The sequence below is a fragment of the Pseudochaenichthys georgianus genome, chromosome 18 (genome assembly GCF_902827115.2).
Source record: "Pseudochaenichthys georgianus chromosome 18, fPseGeo1.2, whole genome shotgun sequence".
Lineage (NCBI taxonomy): Eukaryota > Metazoa > Chordata > Actinopteri > Perciformes > Channichthyidae > Pseudochaenichthys > Pseudochaenichthys georgianus.
Window position 1 is genome coordinate 16,902,654 of NC_047520.1, and position 21,222 is coordinate 16,923,875.

The 21,222-nt window shown below is 37.1% G+C and overlaps 1 protein-coding gene across 1 annotated transcript; it reads left to right on the forward strand.

The window, feature by feature from the left end:
• Positions 1-2,215: 2,215 nt before the first annotated feature.
• Positions 2,216-11,005, forward strand: LOC117463824 (uncharacterized). Its single transcript, XM_034106291.1, has 7 exons — positions 2,216-2,331; positions 2,899-4,828; positions 4,932-5,101; positions 5,176-5,399; positions 5,526-5,655; positions 5,760-5,860; positions 9,871-11,005. The coding sequence occupies exons 2-7, from the start codon at positions 2,917-2,919 to the stop codon at positions 10,082-10,084; spliced, it is 2,751 nt and encodes a 916-aa protein (XP_033962182.1). The 5' UTR covers positions 2,216-2,331; positions 2,899-2,916; the 3' UTR covers positions 10,085-11,005.
• Positions 11,006-21,222: the final 10,217 nt, after the last annotated feature.

The window sequence follows — 21,222 nt, forward strand, 5'->3', positions numbered from 1 at the left end:
ACCACTATAATGTAATTCAATGTGAGCTTTCACAGGAGGCCTCTGCTCACAGTTAAACCACAATGCAAATTAGCACTGTCAAAAAGAAAAGGACTGACATCATAAATCTACAGTTCAACAGTCAGTCGGCAAGACTGGATTACAAATGAACAAATCAAGAGTTTGGGGTTAAGATGGCAGCTTCCTTACAGATATGACCATAACATACAGAATATTACTTTATGCACTAACATCACATGGACACATCTACATCACAGAGTTACATAATAGGTCCAGCTGATAACCCTCTAACTCAGAATGCTTCATATCCTAACCCTAAACCCATTTGATGTGCCTAGTTTGACGGTGTAAGTAGCACAGCTTACTGCACAAAGTCCTAGCAGAATTATACAATCTGAAAGTTGAACCATTGTCAGAAAGAACCTGTTTGTCTTTCTGTTATCCATTAGAAAGATGGCAGAAGGGCTTATTTACAACAACATTTTTTCTGTCAATGACACGGATGTTGGTTCTTCTATAACTCCAGCAGTGGCCAAAAAAGTGTAGGTTCCTGGTTATTAACACTGTGTTGTCTTGGAAATGCAGGCTGCCATTTAAGATATCAATTTTTTAAAGACAAAACAAATGTGTTTTTAAAAAAATGAATTATTCGCTTCCCACAAGTAGACTGGTTGGAAGTAGCCGATTCTGCTTTGATTCTTCTGCTTTTGATTTGATTTCAGCCGGAGGGAGGGGGGGCGGCGCTGCTGGAAGAGCAGATTGCGAGTGAGAGGTGCCTGTCTTCGTCCCTTTACAAGCTTCAAAAATGTATTTATCGTGTGATTTTGGAAATAAAAGTTTCATATTCTGAAAGCCAAGACTTTGTTTGTTTAAAATCAAACAAAACACCCGAACCCTGAAAAAAATAGTTGTTTACGTAAATCCACGTTTACTCTGAAATGAGCCGTTGCGACTTCCGACTGATTTTGATAGAGCGGGTCACATAATATGAAAAACTGAGAGTCCACAGATTATATTGGTATACATGTCATCCCTGTGCGATCAAAACTCACCGTTCTGTATGGCACATATAAAACAAATACACATCCTATCTTCATCCTGCAAAAAAGAGCCATACGAGTTATACATAAAACTACCTACAGAGAACCAACAAATAAATTGTTCATCAAACTAAAAACACTAAAACTACAAGACCTGGTTGACTATAAAACTATTCAAATTATGTTCAAAGCCGCAAATCAACAATTACCTCATAATATCCAGGGACTTTTCACACAGAGAGAAAGCATACACATGTTGAGAGGAAACTGCATTTTCAAAAAACCACCCGTACGAACAAATGCCAAACTTCATTGCATCTCATCAAAAGGTGTTAGTCTGTGGAATAACTGTAACGATGCACTGAAATATTGTACAAGTCTATCTAAAATGAAAGTATTATTTAGGAGTCTAATCATTAATGGTTATGAACAGGACCTGTAAAATCTCATTTGTTGTTATTTCTTGTAATTGTAAAAAGTAATTTCTTTCTGATTGTTTTGTAAAAAAAAAAAGAAAAGATTAACAAGACAAACATGTCGCTGATGACGATGACCTAATGTTTTATAAGAAAAATATATGTTAGAGGGGGTAGGACCAGAAAAGTTTTTTAAGCTTCTTCTTGCCCCTGTTGAACATGAACAGAGACTATCTGAAAATTATTATTATTGTTTCTTTTTTTTTTTTTTTTTTTTTTTTTTTTTTTGGTACTTTGTTATAATTATTAATCTGAGTGAAAAGGAAAAAAAAAAAAAGAAAGGAGAATATATATATATTATTGTTATATATTTGTTTTGTTTCTGACATGTTCAATAAATTGACTAACTAACATTGTACCTTGGAAATCAATAGCGGGTAAACTTTACCCGTTGGCGGATATAGGTATACAGTGACCTCTGGCGGCTATAGTGTTAAGATTGAAATGCTATTTCTTGTGCCTTTATTTATTTAAATATATTATAAAAGTTGCTGCTGTGCTTTCTATGATAATGGTAGTATGTAAGTATAGCAAAAAAAATGCAAATGCTTTGAGAACCTCTGTATTGTAAACGTGCAAACCCTACTTTAAAAAACTTTAGTTTCTATTTCCTGCCTCAAACTGTCGGATCTTTCTAAAGAGACATAGAGGGAGCGGTAGAGACTGTTGGAAACCCCCACCATTCACGCCCAGCAAGTCCCTACAGACAGAGAGAGGCAGAGAGGAAGTGTGCAAGAGTCAGATAAGAAAGAAAAAGCACAGCATGTTAAGTTTTGATATAACTCATACTGCTGCAGACACCCCACGCTGATATCGTAAGTTAATCTCTCTTCAATCCTCTAATACTGTTTTAGCTTTAGAATTGTACTTTAGAATAATCCGTGTGGTCTCCTAAGAAGAGCACACTCGTGTTGCCTTTCTCCTGTTCATGATCCATTCTTATGGTTATGTTATGTGATTTATAATGAATGTTTATTTAGTAACACGATATTTCATCCTTGTTCCTATGACCCAAAGCTATAAAAGGATTTTCACAGCAATGCTTATTTAAAGTTTAATTCTGGTTTCCAGAAGTTCAGAGTCTAGAATGGTTAGCGAGGCAGAAGGTGTGGCACTCACTCCTCTCAAGTGTTACAGTATGGCATCTTTATTTGTACAGTGCTGTATGTAGTCATGTAGACGGCTTCTGACTGAGTTCGCTCAGGTTAAAGGATCTGTATCTCCCTAAATGTAGTCTTGGTAAATGGAATATTGTTTTGAAAGCATTTTATAATCACACGCTAAAATTGTAAAAGTAATAGATTTTGGCTGCTTGTCAACACTTTAAAGTGGCACCAAATATTGGAACAGTAACATCATAGTTTTCTCTTTATTTGTCACAGGTACCTTGAAACCAAGAAATGAATATCATTACACAGCTACAACTGTTACCTCCCCCAACTGAAACACATCTTATAATAAAGAGTATTATTAACAACAACTTCAAGAAGCTCAAAGAATTAGTAAAGGACACCATCATTAATGAACTTTACCCATGCAAAGAAGATAATGACTATATAACTCCACTGATAGCTGCTGTTGTAAATCAGAAAGCGGATATTTTGACATTCCTTTTGCATCGGGGTGCTGACCCAAACAAGGCTTCCGCTAACGGCTTTACACCTCTGCATTATGTATCACTATCCAAAGCACCAGCTATTTTCATAGAGAAACTGCTTGAAGCCAAAGCTCATCCAAATGGAACGAATCCAATGTATACCCCTCTGCAAGCTGCTGCCATCCATGACAGGGACGATGTCTTCAGACTTCTCCTTTCAGCTGGAGCAATGGTAACATTGTTACTTGGTGCTCAATATAAATTACACAATGAAAAAATATCTCAGATGACTCATGACCTTGCATCGAGGGGAGATAAATTGTGCTCCAAAATCAGATATTTCCTAGATATGAGAATTGCTGTGCAAGAAAAAACTCCTGAAGAAGTGTTCAAAACGTTTGACAGTCACATGCTGTTGGATGATCCTCGGACCCATCTGACAATGATTGAAAGACTTTTTAGTGCAAAAGGGCTACATGCAGAAAAATACAAGCATCTAAGTATCAAATGGCTGAAGGACACTGGAAATCTTGACCCCTACATTGCAGGTGCCGTCAGTCGCTTTCCAAACATTCCCCAGGACTATGTTGTAATGTCAATTATCACTTTGCATGCACTTTTTTGCACTCTTGAAGATATACCAAATGAGCAAGCTTTGGGTATAATTTCCCAACTACTGAACCAGCTTAGCTCAAAAGAGAGACCTGATATATGGGAAGCTGTTTTGTCCACTCTATATTTGATAACACAGAAGACAAAAGGCAGAAATAGCTGGGATCAGAACTTTGTTGAGAAGATATGCAAGACAATCGCTCCTTTTGTAGAGAGCCGAAACACCTTGGACATAAGACTTCTCATATACGGCACATTCGCAAACTTACATTCAGTTAAACATGCAACCAGCATCTTTGCATCAGTGGGGATAACTTCAGTGCCGGGGGACATACTGATGTCTGCAGAAATTAATACAAATGAGAAGCTGAAAGAAGTGCTTAAGCAACTGAACGATCATCTCAGCAAGCCAAGCATGGACTCTGAGGACTCCACAGTCTTACCTGAATCCAAAAAGAAGAAGAAAAAGAAGAAGAAAAACAAAAACAAGGAACAGTCAGAAAAGCAAGAAGAACCAAATGAGGAAGTTTGCACTGCTTCATCTAATCCAACAGTCGGCCCTGTTGAGGAGACTGCTTCAAATGTGAAGCCATTCCATGTCCAAACTACTAAATCAATGCCACGCAGATGGGAACAAAGCAGCGTGAGGTGGAGAGAAAAGTTAGAGAAGCTTGGTAGTACTGATGAAGAAGTGACCAGAATTGGGAGCATGATTTATGTAAATAAAGAAGAATTCCGCATAGCAAAAGGGAGTGACGGTACCCAAGTCTTCTTGGGGCTGAGAGATGATGGCACTGAAGTTGCTATTAAGAAAATGTACAAATGCAACTATCAGTTGCTGAAGCATGAGGAAGGATTTCTACGGCTTCCAGAGCTTGACCATCCATCCATTGTGAGATACATTGACCAATCGGAGGATGACAACTTTGGATATCTTGGTCTTCAACTGTGTGAATACACCTTGGAAGAATACATAAAAACTCAGGATGATAGTCACTTGAGAAAGAAACTTGTCTATCAAGTTCTCCAAAGTTTAAGGGTGCTTCACTGTCAAGATCCTCCCATTCTCCACCGGGACCTCAAACCACAGAATGTTCTGATCGGTAAGATAAGTCCACAATATACTAAAATTATTAAACTAACTTTAAGAAAGTAGAAAAGATGTACGTTTTTTTCCTGAGTTTGTGGTCTGGATTTTTCCTGCAGATGTGAAGAGGAGGGCACGATTAGCTGATTTTGGCATCAGTAGACGGTTACCCAAAGACCAAACATCTTATTGCACTTCCAGAGCAGGGACAAGATGTTGGATGGCCAAGGAGACTTTATCAGAAGAAGACGACACTAAGATACCATACAAGCCAAACTGTGATATACAGGTCAGTTATTCTGTTACACAAACTTAATTGACTTTAACATTTTTGATTGATTAAATGTTCTTTTAATTCTAAAGGTAACAGGGATGGTGATTTATTATATCCTCTCTGGAGGGCACCATCCTTTTGGAGACAAATTCTATGAATGTGAGAACAACATTGTTAAAGGGCTCTACACTTTGGAGCATGTTCAAGACGTCTTGGCAAAAGACCTTATTGAGTGGATGATTGATGCAGAACCAAAGAACAGACCTAAAGTGGAAGAATGCTTGAGGCACCCCTTCTTCTGGACCCCTGACAGGTACAACCATTTTAAACGTAGCCAATTGGTTATGATTCATTAAATTAATATGCTGTTGATGTTCAACCTTTCTATAAATAGTAAAAATATTTTCTAAATAGTCTAAAAAACATTTTCATTTTTCAGGAGAATAGAATACTTGAGAAAAATGGGAAACAGGAAGGAAGCAGAAAACTGTCGAAATGCTGACCAGGAATTAATTTCTTCACTGGAGAAATGCGCTGGTGATGGATCTTTCAAACAGTGGAAAGATAAGGTGACTGCAACATAAGTTTTATTCTCTTTTTGAAACAAAAAATGTATCCTTACCACAACTTTTTACAAAGTACACTTATAACTTAACATTTGTTTTGATCACAGTTTCCACCAGAGTTGCTGCAGAAGATGGATGGCAAGAAGAAATGCTACCCTGAGAACACGTTGGGATTACTGCGCTGCATACGAAACCTCCAGGAGCACTAGTACGTAAAGTCACACTAAATTAGAAATGATTATTCAAACAAACAAGGATAACATACTATTCAGGGTTTTGTCTAAAGCTGTTATACCAAAATGCAGATTTCCCCCGTAAAATGTTAAAGTGATGCCAGAGAACAATATTTCTGTACTGTATAATTACTCAAAAAATGTGAAAGTCATGTCAAATAGACCGTCAGACAGCATAGACAGCTTTGTTTTTACGAAGCTCTGACGTTGCCTTGTTTTTTACATCCACGGCGCCATCTTGTATACGGGCGTCATGTTCTTGCGAGAAGTGATATAAATTGTAAGATCGGCACCACAGTATTGCCCTCATACTATATTTTTCCAGAAAGAACCCTACTATTTAATACTAAGACAAAGTTATGATTCAGCATTTTAGATACAACTTTTCACCTACTGAAATGATAGATCAAGTAGATGTTCTGCATCGTATCACGACTATCCAACCCAATCTCACGGCATTTGGAAGACCGGAAGCTGTGGGGTTCATAAAAACATGTTCTTACTCAATATCAAGCCACGATTATTGTTTTTATTTTAAATCGTATAATGTCTGACTTTTTTTGTCGTCTGTGAGGAAAATAAATGGAGCTCAGAGCCTCAAAATACTGAAATCTGTATTTTTTAAAAATCTTTTTTTCCTTCTAATTTGTTATTTTTTTCAAAATAACACACTGTTATTTACTCACCAATAACACAAAAATTATCTTTGTTTTTATTTATTTGTTTAATTCCATAATCTCTGGCTTTTTTGGCGTCTGTCAGGAACTGAATTTCCAAATAAAAATAACCGGAAACAGACGTAGGCCTATAAGGGACATTTCGAGCAACATTGCGATACACAGGCACTGAACTGATTACCCAAGATCCTCAGCTATGCTTTAAGCTCACTGATTGGATGTTTTAGCCGCAATGCATGTAGGGATATGGTGTTAATGCCATATCAAATCCGAAAAACATTTCTGAGTTTAGGATGGCCGAAGACACTACACTACCCATAATCCCCAGCTATCGTTTAGGACTACTGTCCCCGTGATTAATCTTCAAGATCTGGGATTGGATGTTGGAGTGGCAGTGCGCCAAGGTTACGCCGAGCGTAAAACAGCTGTTTGAAATGGAACGAAACCACGCCAGACTATCCAAAACTGGAATCGAACGCCCCCCCAGAACTACACATGCTGGCTATTGTGTTTCGCAAAATGTTCTATGGGACATCTATACTGAACGTTTTCCCCACAATTAGAAGTTGCCAGTATTAAACACATTGGTGTTATCAAATGTAAAACATATAATTAATAAATGGGTGAAAATCGCTTGTGTCCATAATGCGCAGCATTAATATATACCCACATGACGGCTCATTGTTACTTTGTAATTCTACTCCACGACAATTCAGAGGTTAACCTGGTATTTTTACTCCACTACATTTATTTTAGTTACTTTGCAGATTCTGATTAATGATGTGAAATATAAACAACCCTTAAATCAGACTTTAGTTACACCTGAGTAAAATTCAGGGAAGGTGATTGTCAAGTGCCAACAATCAGGAGAGATATTTGATAGTTGGTGCTTGAGAAGACTAAACATCTATCTGCAATTGACATGAATAGAAACGAGTAATATAGTATATTCATTACTCATTATTCTCTACTAATAGTTAATTAAAGACTATATATTATGGCTATTTTGCACATCCCTTTCAAGATTTCAAGATTTTCAAAGGTTTATTGACATATCATACACAACTATGGTGTAGTTATGCAATGAATGAAAAACTTGGGTCACAGGTTCCTCAACAGTGCATTACAAGACATCTATCAATATGTGTGTACCTCCACCATTAAACTGTCATATTCTGCACATTTCTTATTCTATCTACATACATAAGAGTATAATCCATATGTATAATATCAGTTAAAATAAGTGTTAAGTGTTATTAGACGTTAAGTACTTTGTCAGGCTTAATATTGATCTGTAGATAGATACCCCCAACATTTTTTTCTATTTTAAAAGAAAACCTTAATCTAAAGTATTATGTAATGTTTAAATAAAGGTTCATTCGTTTTTCTGTTTTGCACCTCCTCCTATTAATATATTTGTACATCCTGCACTAAACAGTTTTTTTGTAGAGATCACTACAGTATCTTCTTGATTTTTTATATTCTATATTTCTATCACAGACCTTCTACTTTCCCCCTATGAAAGTATGTACTCTTAATATTTTTTTCCTCAAATATAACACATAAAAACAATAATTCAATAACGTGCTTTAACCACTAGGCGGTGCACACAAGGTACACACAGCCATAATAACTTTGTATTATTAGTGTAGGACACTTATGTATGTACAACATCTGAAGATGTGTAGTTTTATTCATGCTTTCACATAATTTTACAGCATATTGCTATATTATTTCAGACTCGGTATTTACATTCTTATATTCAAAGAAAATCAGTAATATCTTTAAAAACGACAAGTCCTTTTATATCAGCTGTGCACCGTTATGGTGTAAATATAACCTATCTACGAATTAGATCAAATGTAAAAGTCAGCCGAATTAGTGTTGATACTGCAAGGAGACGTATTGTGTGAAGAGAAATTGAAGATGTTGTTTAATTGTTGATATATTTATGATCCACGTCAAGTATTCAGTTTTGGCGGCATTTCTTCCAGTTTTTCCAAAGGTCTTCTCATCAGGGCTCTATAAATAAAGAACTACGGCAGATCTGTAATATGTAATGCAGCCGAACCGTGTATTATAATGCCGTTATGTGATGACTTTCAAAGAGAAAAGCAAGAACACTCGGAATAAAGTATTTTCTTTAAAAAAAAAAAAAAAATCGGATTTGATACTGTATGGCATTAACACCATATCCCTATAACATCCAATCAGCGAGCTTAAACCTTAGCTGAGGATCTTGGGTAATTGCTCGAAATGCCTACGTCTGTTTTTTTTATTTTGAAATGCAGTTCCTGACAGATGCCAAAAAAGCCAGAGATTATGGAATTAAACAAATAAATAAAAACAAGGATAATTGTGTATTATTGGTGAGTAAATAACAGTGTGTTATTTAGAAAAGAATAACAAATTAGAAGGAAAAAAAATACAGATTTCAGTATTTTGAGGCTCTGAGCTCCATTTCTTTTCCTCACAGACGACACAAAAAGTCCGACATTATACGATTTTAAAATAAAAACAATAATGGTGGCTTGATATTGAGTAAGAACATGTTTTTATGAACCCCACAGCTTCCAGTCTTCCAAGACCCGAATGGACAAAAAGACGTGTTGCAGGCGAAACATACTACCAGTAGAAATACATTGCTTTTAAAATCGTTCTGTGTGACACGAAAAAAAGGGGGAAATCTTGTTGGTGAACACGAATCAATAGATTAAATGTTGTGACTATAACACGAAATGCCGTGAGATTGGGTTGGACTATCACTAAAGTCCGTTACAAATTACTGCTCTCTGACCTGATATCCTGGACACACACTTTTACACCGGTTCACCTATAAATAATTTATGCTGGCTTGGAATCACTTATAGTTTGATCCCCACCTGAGTTAGTGTTCAGAGTCTTAACAAACGTGTTGAGATCTTTCAATGCATAGACTGAAAGACAAAATGTTTGTGTGTGAGTTACACATAACACATGAAAGCCTGTAGACTGTACTGTAGCAATATGCCAATGAAGATAATTCGAAAAACTAGGCTAAAGCTAACATTAGGAGTTCAAGAAAATGTAAGCTAGCTAAATGTTTTGTTAAATAGTATGGCAAAAGTTGTCTTTCACACATTCTCTGCACTTTTCCGGACGAATGTAAACAGCATAATAAAAACCCTTCTAGGCATCTAGCAAATTAACAGAAGTGAAGCATTGTAGGTCAACTATGATAGAACAACCAAACAGCAATGATGTACACAGTCTGCCTCTTCTCTCACCTCATAACTTTGAGGTAAAATCGTTCCTTTTTTTGTTTGCAGTCAGGTTGATGCAGCTCAAATTGATGTGATGGAGATATATCCTGATCTCTTCGGATGTGTTTACAAATTTGCCAAGACCCAAAGGTGGAATTCAGAGACCCCGTTGAAGGAAATGTTCCTTAGAGAAGACATCAGCACCAGCTTTACATCCACAAGCCCTGAGGAGCCTCTGTCTGTCCCCGTACAAGAGTCTCAACCCAGCGACTTGAAGTGAAGAAATACTTGAGTCTTGTAAGGAGTCAGAGAATAAAAGTACAAGCAACTCTGATGTAATAGTTTTTAACTGTTACTGTATAGTTTCCAATCTGAATACGCCTGCAAGGCTTTGCGTGTGCATTGTTCATAGTAACTATTTTCCAAAGGCTGACAGTAACAGTATGTAGATCATAAGATACTGTAGTTCAATTTTGGGAACTTCCCCTCCATTTCTTTTTTTAAATCACTTTTTGAAAACATTATTATGATGAACTATACTACCTATATTTGTAACATTATTTTTGTATGGCTTCAGTCTAGTTACTTTACAAATGATTATACACAAGGCATAATGATAAATACAAACATTAGGAAATTGAAAATGTTAAACCACTGAATTAGCTGCATCTCAAATGAATACTTTTTGTTAGCTATTGATGCATCGATATTGCCAGTAAGTACCTGAAACTGACACACTTCTATATATATTTTTTTTTACTATAGTTTATTTTTATTTTCACATTTAGATTTTAGAAGGTTTTATTCTTTTGTATTACCATGTATTTGCTATAACATGTTGGGGGAGCAGAAAGTGAAATATATCATCCTATGTTTCTTTGGGACTTCTTTGAGTGATTTAATTTTTTTGATGTTCTTGTCCATCCTGTCAGAAGGATGGTGAGGAATGAAGTAGCATTCATTCTGTTTTTTGAGGATACTGAATGTTGACTTACAGGCTACAAAATATACGTATATAAATGGACGGCAATTCCACTACCTGTAGTTCACAAACTAGACTGTAGCTTTGTTTTTAGAGAAAACCTCAGAAGTCTACACTTCAACAACGTGCTCCATTGGTGTTGGTATGATTCTGTTTTAATCTTACTGACTGTAAAATAAATGTATCTGTTGAGTATCAAAATAAATGTATAACATCTGATTTGATGATTTTCCTTATGTTTGTATTTGGGATATGGCTCAGTGAAATATGGTTTTAACCACATACCTCTCAGCTTCTCCTTTTTACTGATGAGTGCATGTATGAACTTTAACCAAGTCTCCAGGTGTTAAACTATCCATAAAGTTATCTGTAAAATTCTGCATATAGGTTCATGTGCGATGCAGACGTCTGAATTTCTAACCTAACAACATGTAATCCTTCGTACAAATTAAGCTGGTGGGTGTCATTTTTACCATATACGATGATGTTAAACCTGCAGCTCAGTTTCACCCCCATAGTAAATAAGACAAGTGGCAGTGAGTTTAAAACCTAACCTGTTTCGTCATGAACATGTCTAAACATAAAGTATAAGTACAAATTCCCTGTAACCTGACACCTACCACCTACCTTATCACACACACACGGTTTCCATTCAACTTAAACCTTGTTGTGGTTTTAACAATATGAAATATGCAGTTGGTTGCCTTTTTGCCAGAAGTTTCCGGTTGTATTGTGAAATTCTGTTCTCCCTGTGTCTGGTCTTCCTTCCTGTGTTTGCCCTCCTCCTGTGTCTGATTGTCTCTGATTGCCCTTATGTTTCTGCCTCCCCTGCCTAGCTGTGTCTTGTCCTGTGATTACCCTTCTGTGTATTTAGTCTTGTCTTCCCTTTTGCTCCCTGTTCGGTCGTCGTCTTTCTTCTCCATATTATCTGCATGCTCCTGTTTGTAAGTTTGTTCCCGTTTCTCGTGCTCCCCGATTTGCTTATGTTTAGTTGTTTCTTGTTTTTCTTTTTAATCGGATTTTTGTTAAATAAAGCTCGCATTTTGTTATATTTTGTACCCCTTCTCCTAATTCTGCGTTTTGGTCCTGATAAATCCTCACATTTCTACTTTAGGGGACATTAAGGGGAACATAATTTAGACTAAATAGACCACATAGAACACATTTCTGACACATAACCGCCCCTAGTGCTAAAGATCTGAAAAGTGATATGTCACATTGGGCGTCAATGGTAAAGTAACTCTTATATATAACTTAATTAATGAGGATGATTTTTTGTTTCAAATTAGTTTGAACATTCTTTGAATTGAAGAATTAAGAATACATTAACTAAATATCATTGAATCAGCTAAATTAACTAAGCAGATCATAATAATATTTCTAATTGTGCAGATGTGTCACTCCAGATCTACTCTGAAAGTTTAAGGTTGATGTCCCGATGTGACATTAGTGTCACAGCGACATTTATCTCATTTGTTTCAAATCAACTTGATCAAGACATGTTTCCACAACAGGTTACATATTATAATGGGCATGTTGTTATGTAAGCATTTTAATTCTTAAATGGCTTGAATTGTGCCTTTAGCAACAAAAAACAAGCTTCTGAAAAGGAAGGAGAACAAATAAAATCGAGGAGGGTCTGTTGTGCTCAGAACTTCCTAATTTCAAACGGCAAAAGAGATCGAGCGTGGTTGAGTTTGGAGAGATCAATTATTTTAAAGACTCAAAGAAGACATCATACTTAAACTTTGTAAGTAGTTTTTTCTACTCTTCTTTGTACTCTCCCTAAAGTCTGAGTAGAGCTCTGAACTACAGAAAGTTAGGCAATAGTTGCAAACCAGAATGAGGGACTAGGAACAATGGCTATGATATACATTTTTTTTCAAAAAAGTCCATATGTAATGCTTTTTGGACTTAATCTTTTAGTTTGTATTGTGTTACAGGAAACATAAAATGTGTGTGCATATGGTTATAACCTGAAGACAGCAGATTTATAACTGGATCGGTTTAAGATGAGCAGAGATGGGGTCGATACTAAAAAAAAGTAATATATTACATATTACATATTACTTTTTAAAAAAGTAATATATTACACTACTTCGTTACTCTCTACATAAAGTAATTCGTTACTTTACTCGTTACTTTACTCGTTACTTTACTCGTTACTTTACTCGCAGGGCCGGCCCGCCCCTCCCTACAGGCAGATCACGCAGACTGCTAAAGTTTTAAATGTTCTCTTTAGTTCAGTTTCCATTGTCGCATAAGACTGATCCAGATAGCTCCTGAATGTTTTCCTATCTGACCATGGCTGTCCTCTGTCTCCTGCTATCTGTATATTTTGCGCAGTCTATCTCTGCTCACGCTGTTGCGTCAGCGTGTTCTCCTGCATGTTTTGCACTGGAGCCAGACTGGAGTACACCGCAAAGACATCAGCCGAGCACGTACGAACTGCGCATGCGTGAGTGGCAATAACTCTCCTTACCAGCAGGCGGCGGTAGTGTGTATTCGTCATTCAAAACAGGCAACAACCGGAAAACAGAGAAGAAGAACAGACTACGTGTGTGATATACATAAACAAAATTGAAATTATATAAAAGATATACAAAAAAAATTGTATTTGCATTTAACTGTGGGAAATACGTATTTGATCCCCTTGCAAAACATGTCTTAGTACTCGGTGGAGAAACCCTTGTTGGACACACAGAGGTCAGACACTTCTTGTAGTTGGTCACTGCAGGTCTGTGAACATTGTGGTCCACTCCTCTCTGAAGATCCTCTCCAAATCCTTAAGGTGTTGAGGCTGATGCTTAGCATCTCGAAGCTTCAGCTTCCTCCACAGATTTTCTATGGGATTAAGGTCCGGAGACTGGCCAGGCCCCTCCATCACCTAAATGTTCTTCTTCTTTGGCCACTCCTGTGTTGCCATAGCGATATGTTCAGGTTTATTGTCCTGATGGCAGACCCCTCCATGACCCATTTTCAGTGTCCTGGCTGAGGGAAGGAGGCTATCGGCCAATATTGTACGGTACATGTCCCCGTACATCCTCTCCTCGATGCAGGGTCGTCCTGTCCCCTTATCAGAGAAACACCCCCAAAGCTTAATGTTTCCACCTCCTTGATGGTGGGGATGGTGTTCTTGGGGTTATAGTCAGCATCTCTCTTCCTCCAAACACGGGGTGTCGAGATGATGCCAAAGATCAATATTTTGGTCTCATCTGACCACATCATCTTCTCCCAAGCCTTCTCTGAATCATTCAGATGTTCATTGGCACATTTCAGACGGGCCGTTCATGTTCTTCTTGAGCAGGGGACCTTGCAGGATTTTATCCATTATAGTGTAGTGTGTTACCAATAGTTTTCTTGGTGACTGTGGTCCCAGCTGCTTTGAGATCATTAACAAGTTTCTCCTGTGTAGTTCTTGGATGATACCTCACCTTTTTCATGATCATCAATACCCCCACAGGGCGAGATTGCATCAGCCTTGCTCAACGTTTTATTCCCCTTGATCAAGAGTCTTTGGACAAGGACTGTAGTGTTTTCAGCATTTTGGATATTCCTAATCACATATTCCTAAATCAGTTATACTGGCAGGGATATCAAACCGTGACTAACTTTGTTTCTGCCTATTAACTCTTTGTATTAGAAATACAAAAATATTCTCTGTTACCTGACAAAATGTACTTGACCGTCTTTTTGGCTTCACTTTAATAAGTATAGAAATAAAGATGAGATGTGTCATAACACAGGTATTGTTACGTCAGGTGGATTATTAGGCGCACCCATTTCTTCTGCCTGTTTTGAAATGTAATTTCCCTGAAGTCACGTGATCACATACCAACCACATCTACGTGTGCCTGCCCCATTGGCTAATATGTGTATGGTTTTTACTTGATGTCTTTAAACCTTGTAATTGTTTGCTTAATTTCTTCTTGAAATGTTCATTGTATGTGTTTCTTAATAACCCTAATGAAGACCACAAGCCTGGCCCTTTGGTCGATAACAATAAGTTGGTCTTTATTACAAGAGTTGCCCGAGTTTTAAACTCTTTAGACTTTTCTATTCCTGTTGATTATACGTATACACCAATATTGAAAAATCTGTCATCAGCTAAAACGTGGACTATACTGTATCTAGCCACCAACCAAGTTCATCTTTATGTACTCCTTTAAAACATACATAGTTAATGTTTAATATATTTAAAGAACATAACATATGCTTGCTAAGGACCAAGTGTAACATTACATTGGATGGGATTCCATGTTTCACAATTTGATACCAAAAAATGCTTCAAACTGACAAGATACTGAACTGTAGTTACATTTTGGGAACTTTCTCCTCCATTTATTTTTAAAATCACTTTTTTAAAACGTTATTATGATGAACTATACTACCTCAATTTGCAACATATATTTTTGTATGGCTTCAGTCTAGTTACTTTACATGATTATACACAAGGCATAATGATAAATACAAACATTAGGAAATTGAAAATGTTAAACCACTGAATTAGCTGCATCTCAAATGAATACTTTTTGTTAGCTATTGATGCATCGATATTGCCAGTAAGTACCTGAAACTGACACACTTCTATATTTTTTTTTTTTTACTATAGTTTATTTTTATTTTCACATTTAGATTTTAGAAGGTTTTATTCTTTTGTATTACCATGTATTTGCTGTAATATGTTGGGGGAGCAGAAAGTGAGGAGTTGATGTAATGAACTCTGAAATATATCATCCTATGTTTCTTTGGGACAGTTAGTGTTTTGAGTGATTTAATTTTTTTGATGTTCTTGTCCATCCTGTCAGAAGGATGGTGAAGAATGAAGTAGCATTCATTCTGTTTTTTGAGGATACTGAATGTTGACTTACAGGCTACAAAATATACGTATATAAATGGACGGCAATTCCACTACCTGTAGTTCACAAACTAGACTGTATCTTTCTTTTTAGAGAAAACCTCAGAAGTCTAAACTTCAACAACGTGCTCCATTGGTGTTGGTATGATTCTGTTTTAATCTTACTGACTGTAAAATAAATGTATCTGTTGAGTATCAAAATAAATGTATAACATCTGATTTGATGATTTTCCTTATGTTTGTATTTGGGATATGGCTCAGTGAAATATGGTTTTAACCACATACCTCTCAGCTTCTCCTTTTTACTGATGAGTGCATGTATGAACTTTAACCGAGTCTCCAGGTGTTAAACTATCCATAAAGTTATCTGTACAATTCTGCATATAGGTTCATGTGCGATGCAGACGTCTGAATTTCTAACCTAACAACATGTAATCCTTCGTACAAATTAAGCTGGTGGGTGTCATTTTTACCATATACGATGATGTTAAACCTGCAGCTCAGTTTCACCCCCATAGTAAATAAGACAAGTGGCAGTGAGTTTAAAACCTAACCTGTTTCGTCATGAACATGTCTAAACATAAAGTATAAGTACAAATTCCCTGTAACCTGACACCTACCACCTACCTTATCACACACACACGGTTTCCATTCAACTTAAACCTTGTTGTGGTTTTAACAATATGAAATATGCAGTTGGTTGCCTTTTTGCCAGAAGGACATGCTCTACTCTACATTATGTTATGGTGGAATGTCAACTTGCATTACAAATGGTATGTTGTGACATCAATCAGTTTCACCCACAAGAACCCGGAGCCATTTCTGTCACGATTCTTAGTTTTGTGTGTTTAGTTTCCGGTTGTATTGTGAAATTCTGTTCTCCCTGTGTCTGGTCTTCCTTCCTGTGTTTGCCCTCCTCCTGTGTCTGATTGTCTCATTGTGTTCACCTGTTGCCCTTATGTTTCTGCCTCCCCTGCCTAGCTGTGTCTTGTCCTGTGATTACCCTTCTGTGTATTTAGTCTTGTCTTCCCTTTTGCTCCCTGTTCGGTCGTCGTCTTTCTTGTCCATATTATCTGCATGCTCCTGTTTGTGAGTTTGTTCCCGTTTCTCGTGCTCCCCGATTTGCTTATATTTAGTTGTTTCTTGTTTTTCTTTGTAATCGGCTTTTTGTTAAATAAAGCTCGCTTTTTGTTATACTTTGTACCCCTTCTCCTCAATCTGCGTTTGGGTCCTGATAAATCCCCACATTTATACTTTAGGGGACATTAAGGGGAACATAATTTAGACTAAATAGACCACATAGAACACATTTCTGACACGTAACCGCCCCTAGTGCTAAAGATCTGAAAAGTGATATGTCACATTGGGCGTCAATGGTAAAGTAACTCTTATATATAACTTAATTAATAAGGAGAATTTTTTGTTTTAAATTAGTTTGAACATTCTTTGAATTGAAGAATTAAGAATATATTAACTAAATATCATTGAATCAGCTAAATTAACTGAGCAAATCATAATAATATTTGTAATTGTGACATATGTGTCACTCCAGATTTACTCTGAAAGTTTAAGGTTAAAGTCCCGATGTGACATTAGTGTCACAGCGATATGTATCTCATTTGTTTCATATCAACTTGATCAAGACATGTTTCCACAACAGGTTAAATGTTATAAAGGACATTATGTAAGCATTGAAATTCTTAAATGGCTTGAATTTTACCTTTAGCAACAAAAAACAAGCTTCTGAAATGTAGCTAGTTCTGTCACATGTGTTAGTCTGGCACATGGACATCTTGGACATGTTGTTATGGGAACACTTAATCGACTGACCTGGCCCGTGTCACTTAGGGAATTCATGAGACAAAAACAAGGCTAAAGCTGTATAAGGAACTTTCCAGAACATTTAAATGTCATGTAACACCTGTGTCACGGTGGGTCCTTATTGGTTAAACATGCCCGGGCAAAAATGTGTTGGTGCACGTGACTGGTGGAGCAGGAAGGAGAACAAACACAATCGAGGAGGGACTGTTGTGCTCAGAACTTTCTCATTTCAAACGGCAAAAAAGATCGAGCGCGGTTAAGTCTGGAGAGATCAATAATTTTAAAGACTCAAAGAAGACATCATACTTAAACTTTGTAAGTAGTTTTTTCTCGTGTTCTTTGTACTCTCCCTAAAGTCTGAGTAGAGCTCTGAACTACAGAAAGTTAAGCAATAGTTGCAAACCAGAATGAGGATAGGAACAATGGCTATGATCTCCATTTTTTTTCAAATTAACTCTTCGTATTAGAAATCAAAAAATATTCTCTTTGACCTGGGCTATATCTAGCCACCAACTGAGTTCATCTTTATTACTCCTTTAAAACATAAATAGTTAATGTTTAATATATTTGAAGAAGATAACATATGCTTAATAAGGACCAAGTGTAACATTACATTGGATGGGATTTCATGTTTCACAATTTGATACCAGAAAATGCTTCAAACTCATAAATAGTTGCCATAGTGACAGAACAGTCTATAACTGAAGTTTTTTTATGGCAACATATGTTTCCAAAATAACATTGTGTTTTTGGACAAGGACTGTAGTGTTTTCAGCATTTTCGATATTTCTAATCACATATTCCTAAATCAGTTATACTGGCAGGGGTATCAAACCGTGACTAACTTTGTTTCTGCCTATTAACTATTCTTATTAGAATTTTTTTTTTTTATTATCTTTTACCTGACAAAATGTACATGACCCTCTCTTTGGCTTCACTTTAATAAGTATAGAAATAAAGATGAGATGTGTCATAACACAGGTATTGTTACATCAGGTGTATTATTACGCACACCCATTTCTTCTGCCTGTTTTGAAATGTAATTTCCCTGAAGTCACGTGATCATATACCAACCACATCTACGTGTGTGGCTGCCCCATTGGCTAATATGTGTATGGTTTTTACTTGATGTCTTTAAACCTTGTAATTGTTTTCTTAATTTCTTCTTAAAATGTTCATTGTATGTGTTTCTTAATAACCCTAATGAAGACCACAAGCCTGGCCCTTTGGTCGATAGTTAGCCTTTATTACAAGAGTTGCCCGAGTTTTAAACTCTTTAGACTTTTCTATTCCTGTTGATTATACGTATACACCAATATTAAAAAATCTGTCATCAGCTAAAACGTGGACTACAGTATACTGTATCTAGCCACCAACCGAGTTCATCTTTATTTACTCCTTTAAAACATAAATAGTTCATGTTTAATATATTTAAAGAACATAAAATATGCTTGCTAAGGACCAAGTGTAACATTGCATTGGATGGGATTTCATGTTTCACAATTTGATACCTGTTTTTGTCTTCCCACAGAGCAAAGAAGAAGAATAAGTTAATATCATCCCACAGTTACAAATGGCACAAGCTTCTGCTAAAATCACCCTACTACTGGGACAGCTTCCACAAGAGCAAACTGACTATAAAGGCATTCTGGAAGAATTATTAATGATAACACGGACAACAAAAGGCACCACAGACTGGGATCCCAAATTGAATGTGGAGGTTTGCAAGACGATTGCTCCTTTGGTGTCTCGAGACTACTCTGATGACATTCGAGCCTTAATTCATGACATATATAAACATTTTCTTTCAAATGAACATGCTGGTAAAATCTTAATTCTTAAAGATCCGGAAGAAGTGCTGAGACGATTGACTGATCATTTCGACAAACTAACCCTGGAATGTGGAAATGGTTTAGCTTTTGCCAGATCTGAGAACAAGGCTGACAAACCCAAATGGTTGCCAAACAGCCTTAAGTGGAAAAAAACGTATCGGGAGCTTGTCAGCAGAGTAAAGGAAGGGAAACTAACCGTAACCATAATTGGGAATGGGAGCATGAAGTACGTGAATAAAGATGAATTCCGCATAGCAATGGGAAATAATGGTACTGAAGTGTTTTTGGGGCTGAGAGATGATGGCACTGAAATTGCTATTAAGAAAATGACCAGATGCAACTATGAAGTGCTGAAGAATGAGGAAGTATTTCTACGACTTCCAGAGCTTGATCATCAATCCATTGTGAGATACATGGCCTTTGCAGAGGATGAACACTTTGGATATCTTGGTCTTCAACTTTGTGAATACACCTTGGCAGAATACATTAAAACTCATGGCGATGATGGGCAGAGAAAGACAGTTGTACATCAGGTTCTCACGGGTTTAAGGGTTCTTCATTGTCAAGATCGTCCCATTCTCCACCGGGACCTCAAACCACAGAATGTTCTGATCGGTAAGATACGTTTACAGTACAAAATACAAATTAAATTGTTATAATTACATTACATTACATTGCATTTAGTTGACGCTTTTATCCAAAGCAACTTACAATAAGTGGAAGTGTGTGTTGGAGGAGGGACTCTGTAAGAAAGTCTGAAGGAAGAGGCATATTTTTTCCGGTTGTGTATTTTCAAATTCTAACGCACTCGAGCTGGTTTCTCCATTCTTACCTACCCTACCTTTAACTCTGTTTAGGGTGCAGCTATATGTTTTATTTATTTCAAAGTGGGCCCATTTTAATAATATTTTTTTTCCCTTCAAATGTGCAGAGGACTCCCCAAGTGCTGTGTTTAATTTATTTTAAAGTAGGCCTGTGTATTATTTTTAATTCTCCTTATAAGAGTTCTTTTTTTCTTATTAGAGGTTAACAGTTTTATATCATGTAATAAATAGCATAATAAATGCAAAAAAACTGTCTGATATAACAATAAAAAATATGTTTTGCGGCTCCAGACAAAAAAAAATCTTTTGGAAAAAGGAGCAAAATGGCTCTTTTGGTCAAAAAGGTTGCAGACCCCTTGGTTAGGAGGTCGTCATGGTGTTTGGATTTCCACAGTTTCCGCTCTGCTGCCTGAAGGATAGTTCTATTAGCACGCAGTGCGTCATTTAGCCAGGGAGCAGGAGGGGACTGACGAGCCTGCCGAGATGTGAGAGGGCAGAGAGAGTCCAGAGAGGATGAGAGAGTAGAGAGGAGAGTTTCTGCAGCAGAGTTTGGAGGCAGGAGTTGGAACGAGTCAGAGGAAGGGAGGGCTGAGAGCACCGATGAGGCAAAGGTAGAGGGGGAGAGGGAACGGAGGTTACGGCGGACAGGTGCAGGATGAGAAGAGATTAGTTTATGTTTGGAAAGGGGTAGAGAGAATGAAATGAAGAAGTGATCGGATGTGTGGAGCGGGTTTACAGAGAGGTTAGAAGTAGAGCAGTTCCTTGAGAATATGAGATCAAGGACATTGCCAGCTTTATGAGTTGGTGGGGACGGAGACAGTGAGAAAGCAAAGGCGGTTAACAGAGATGTTAGTTTGTCTATCTTCTCCGTCTGGAGGTTGAAGTCTCCGAGAAGTACAGCGGGAGGGCCAGTTTCAGGGATGTGTGAGAGGAGATTATCTAATTCCTCCAAGAAGTCCCCCAAGGCGCCTGGTGGACGGTAGAGAACAACAATGGTTAATTGTATAGGATGGGTTACTGTGACGGCATGGAATTCAAAGGTGGAAGGAGTGAAGTTAGGTAGCTTGAAGAGGGAAAAGCTCCATTTGGGAGAGAGCAGGC

Bases quoted from the DNA above. Each gene is read 5' to 3' on its own strand.
- LOC117463824 (XM_034106291.1), top strand. From the start codon at position 2,917: ATGAATATCATTACACAGCTACAACTGTTACCTCCCCCAACTGAAACA. The intron at 5,102-5,175 runs GTCAGTTATTCT...TTAATTCTAAAG, and splicing joins AGCCAAACTGTGATATACAG to GTAACAGGGATGGTGATTTA. The intron at 5,400-5,525 runs GTACAACCATTT...TTCATTTTTCAG, and splicing joins TTCTTCTGGACCCCTGACAG to GAGAATAGAATACTTGAGAA.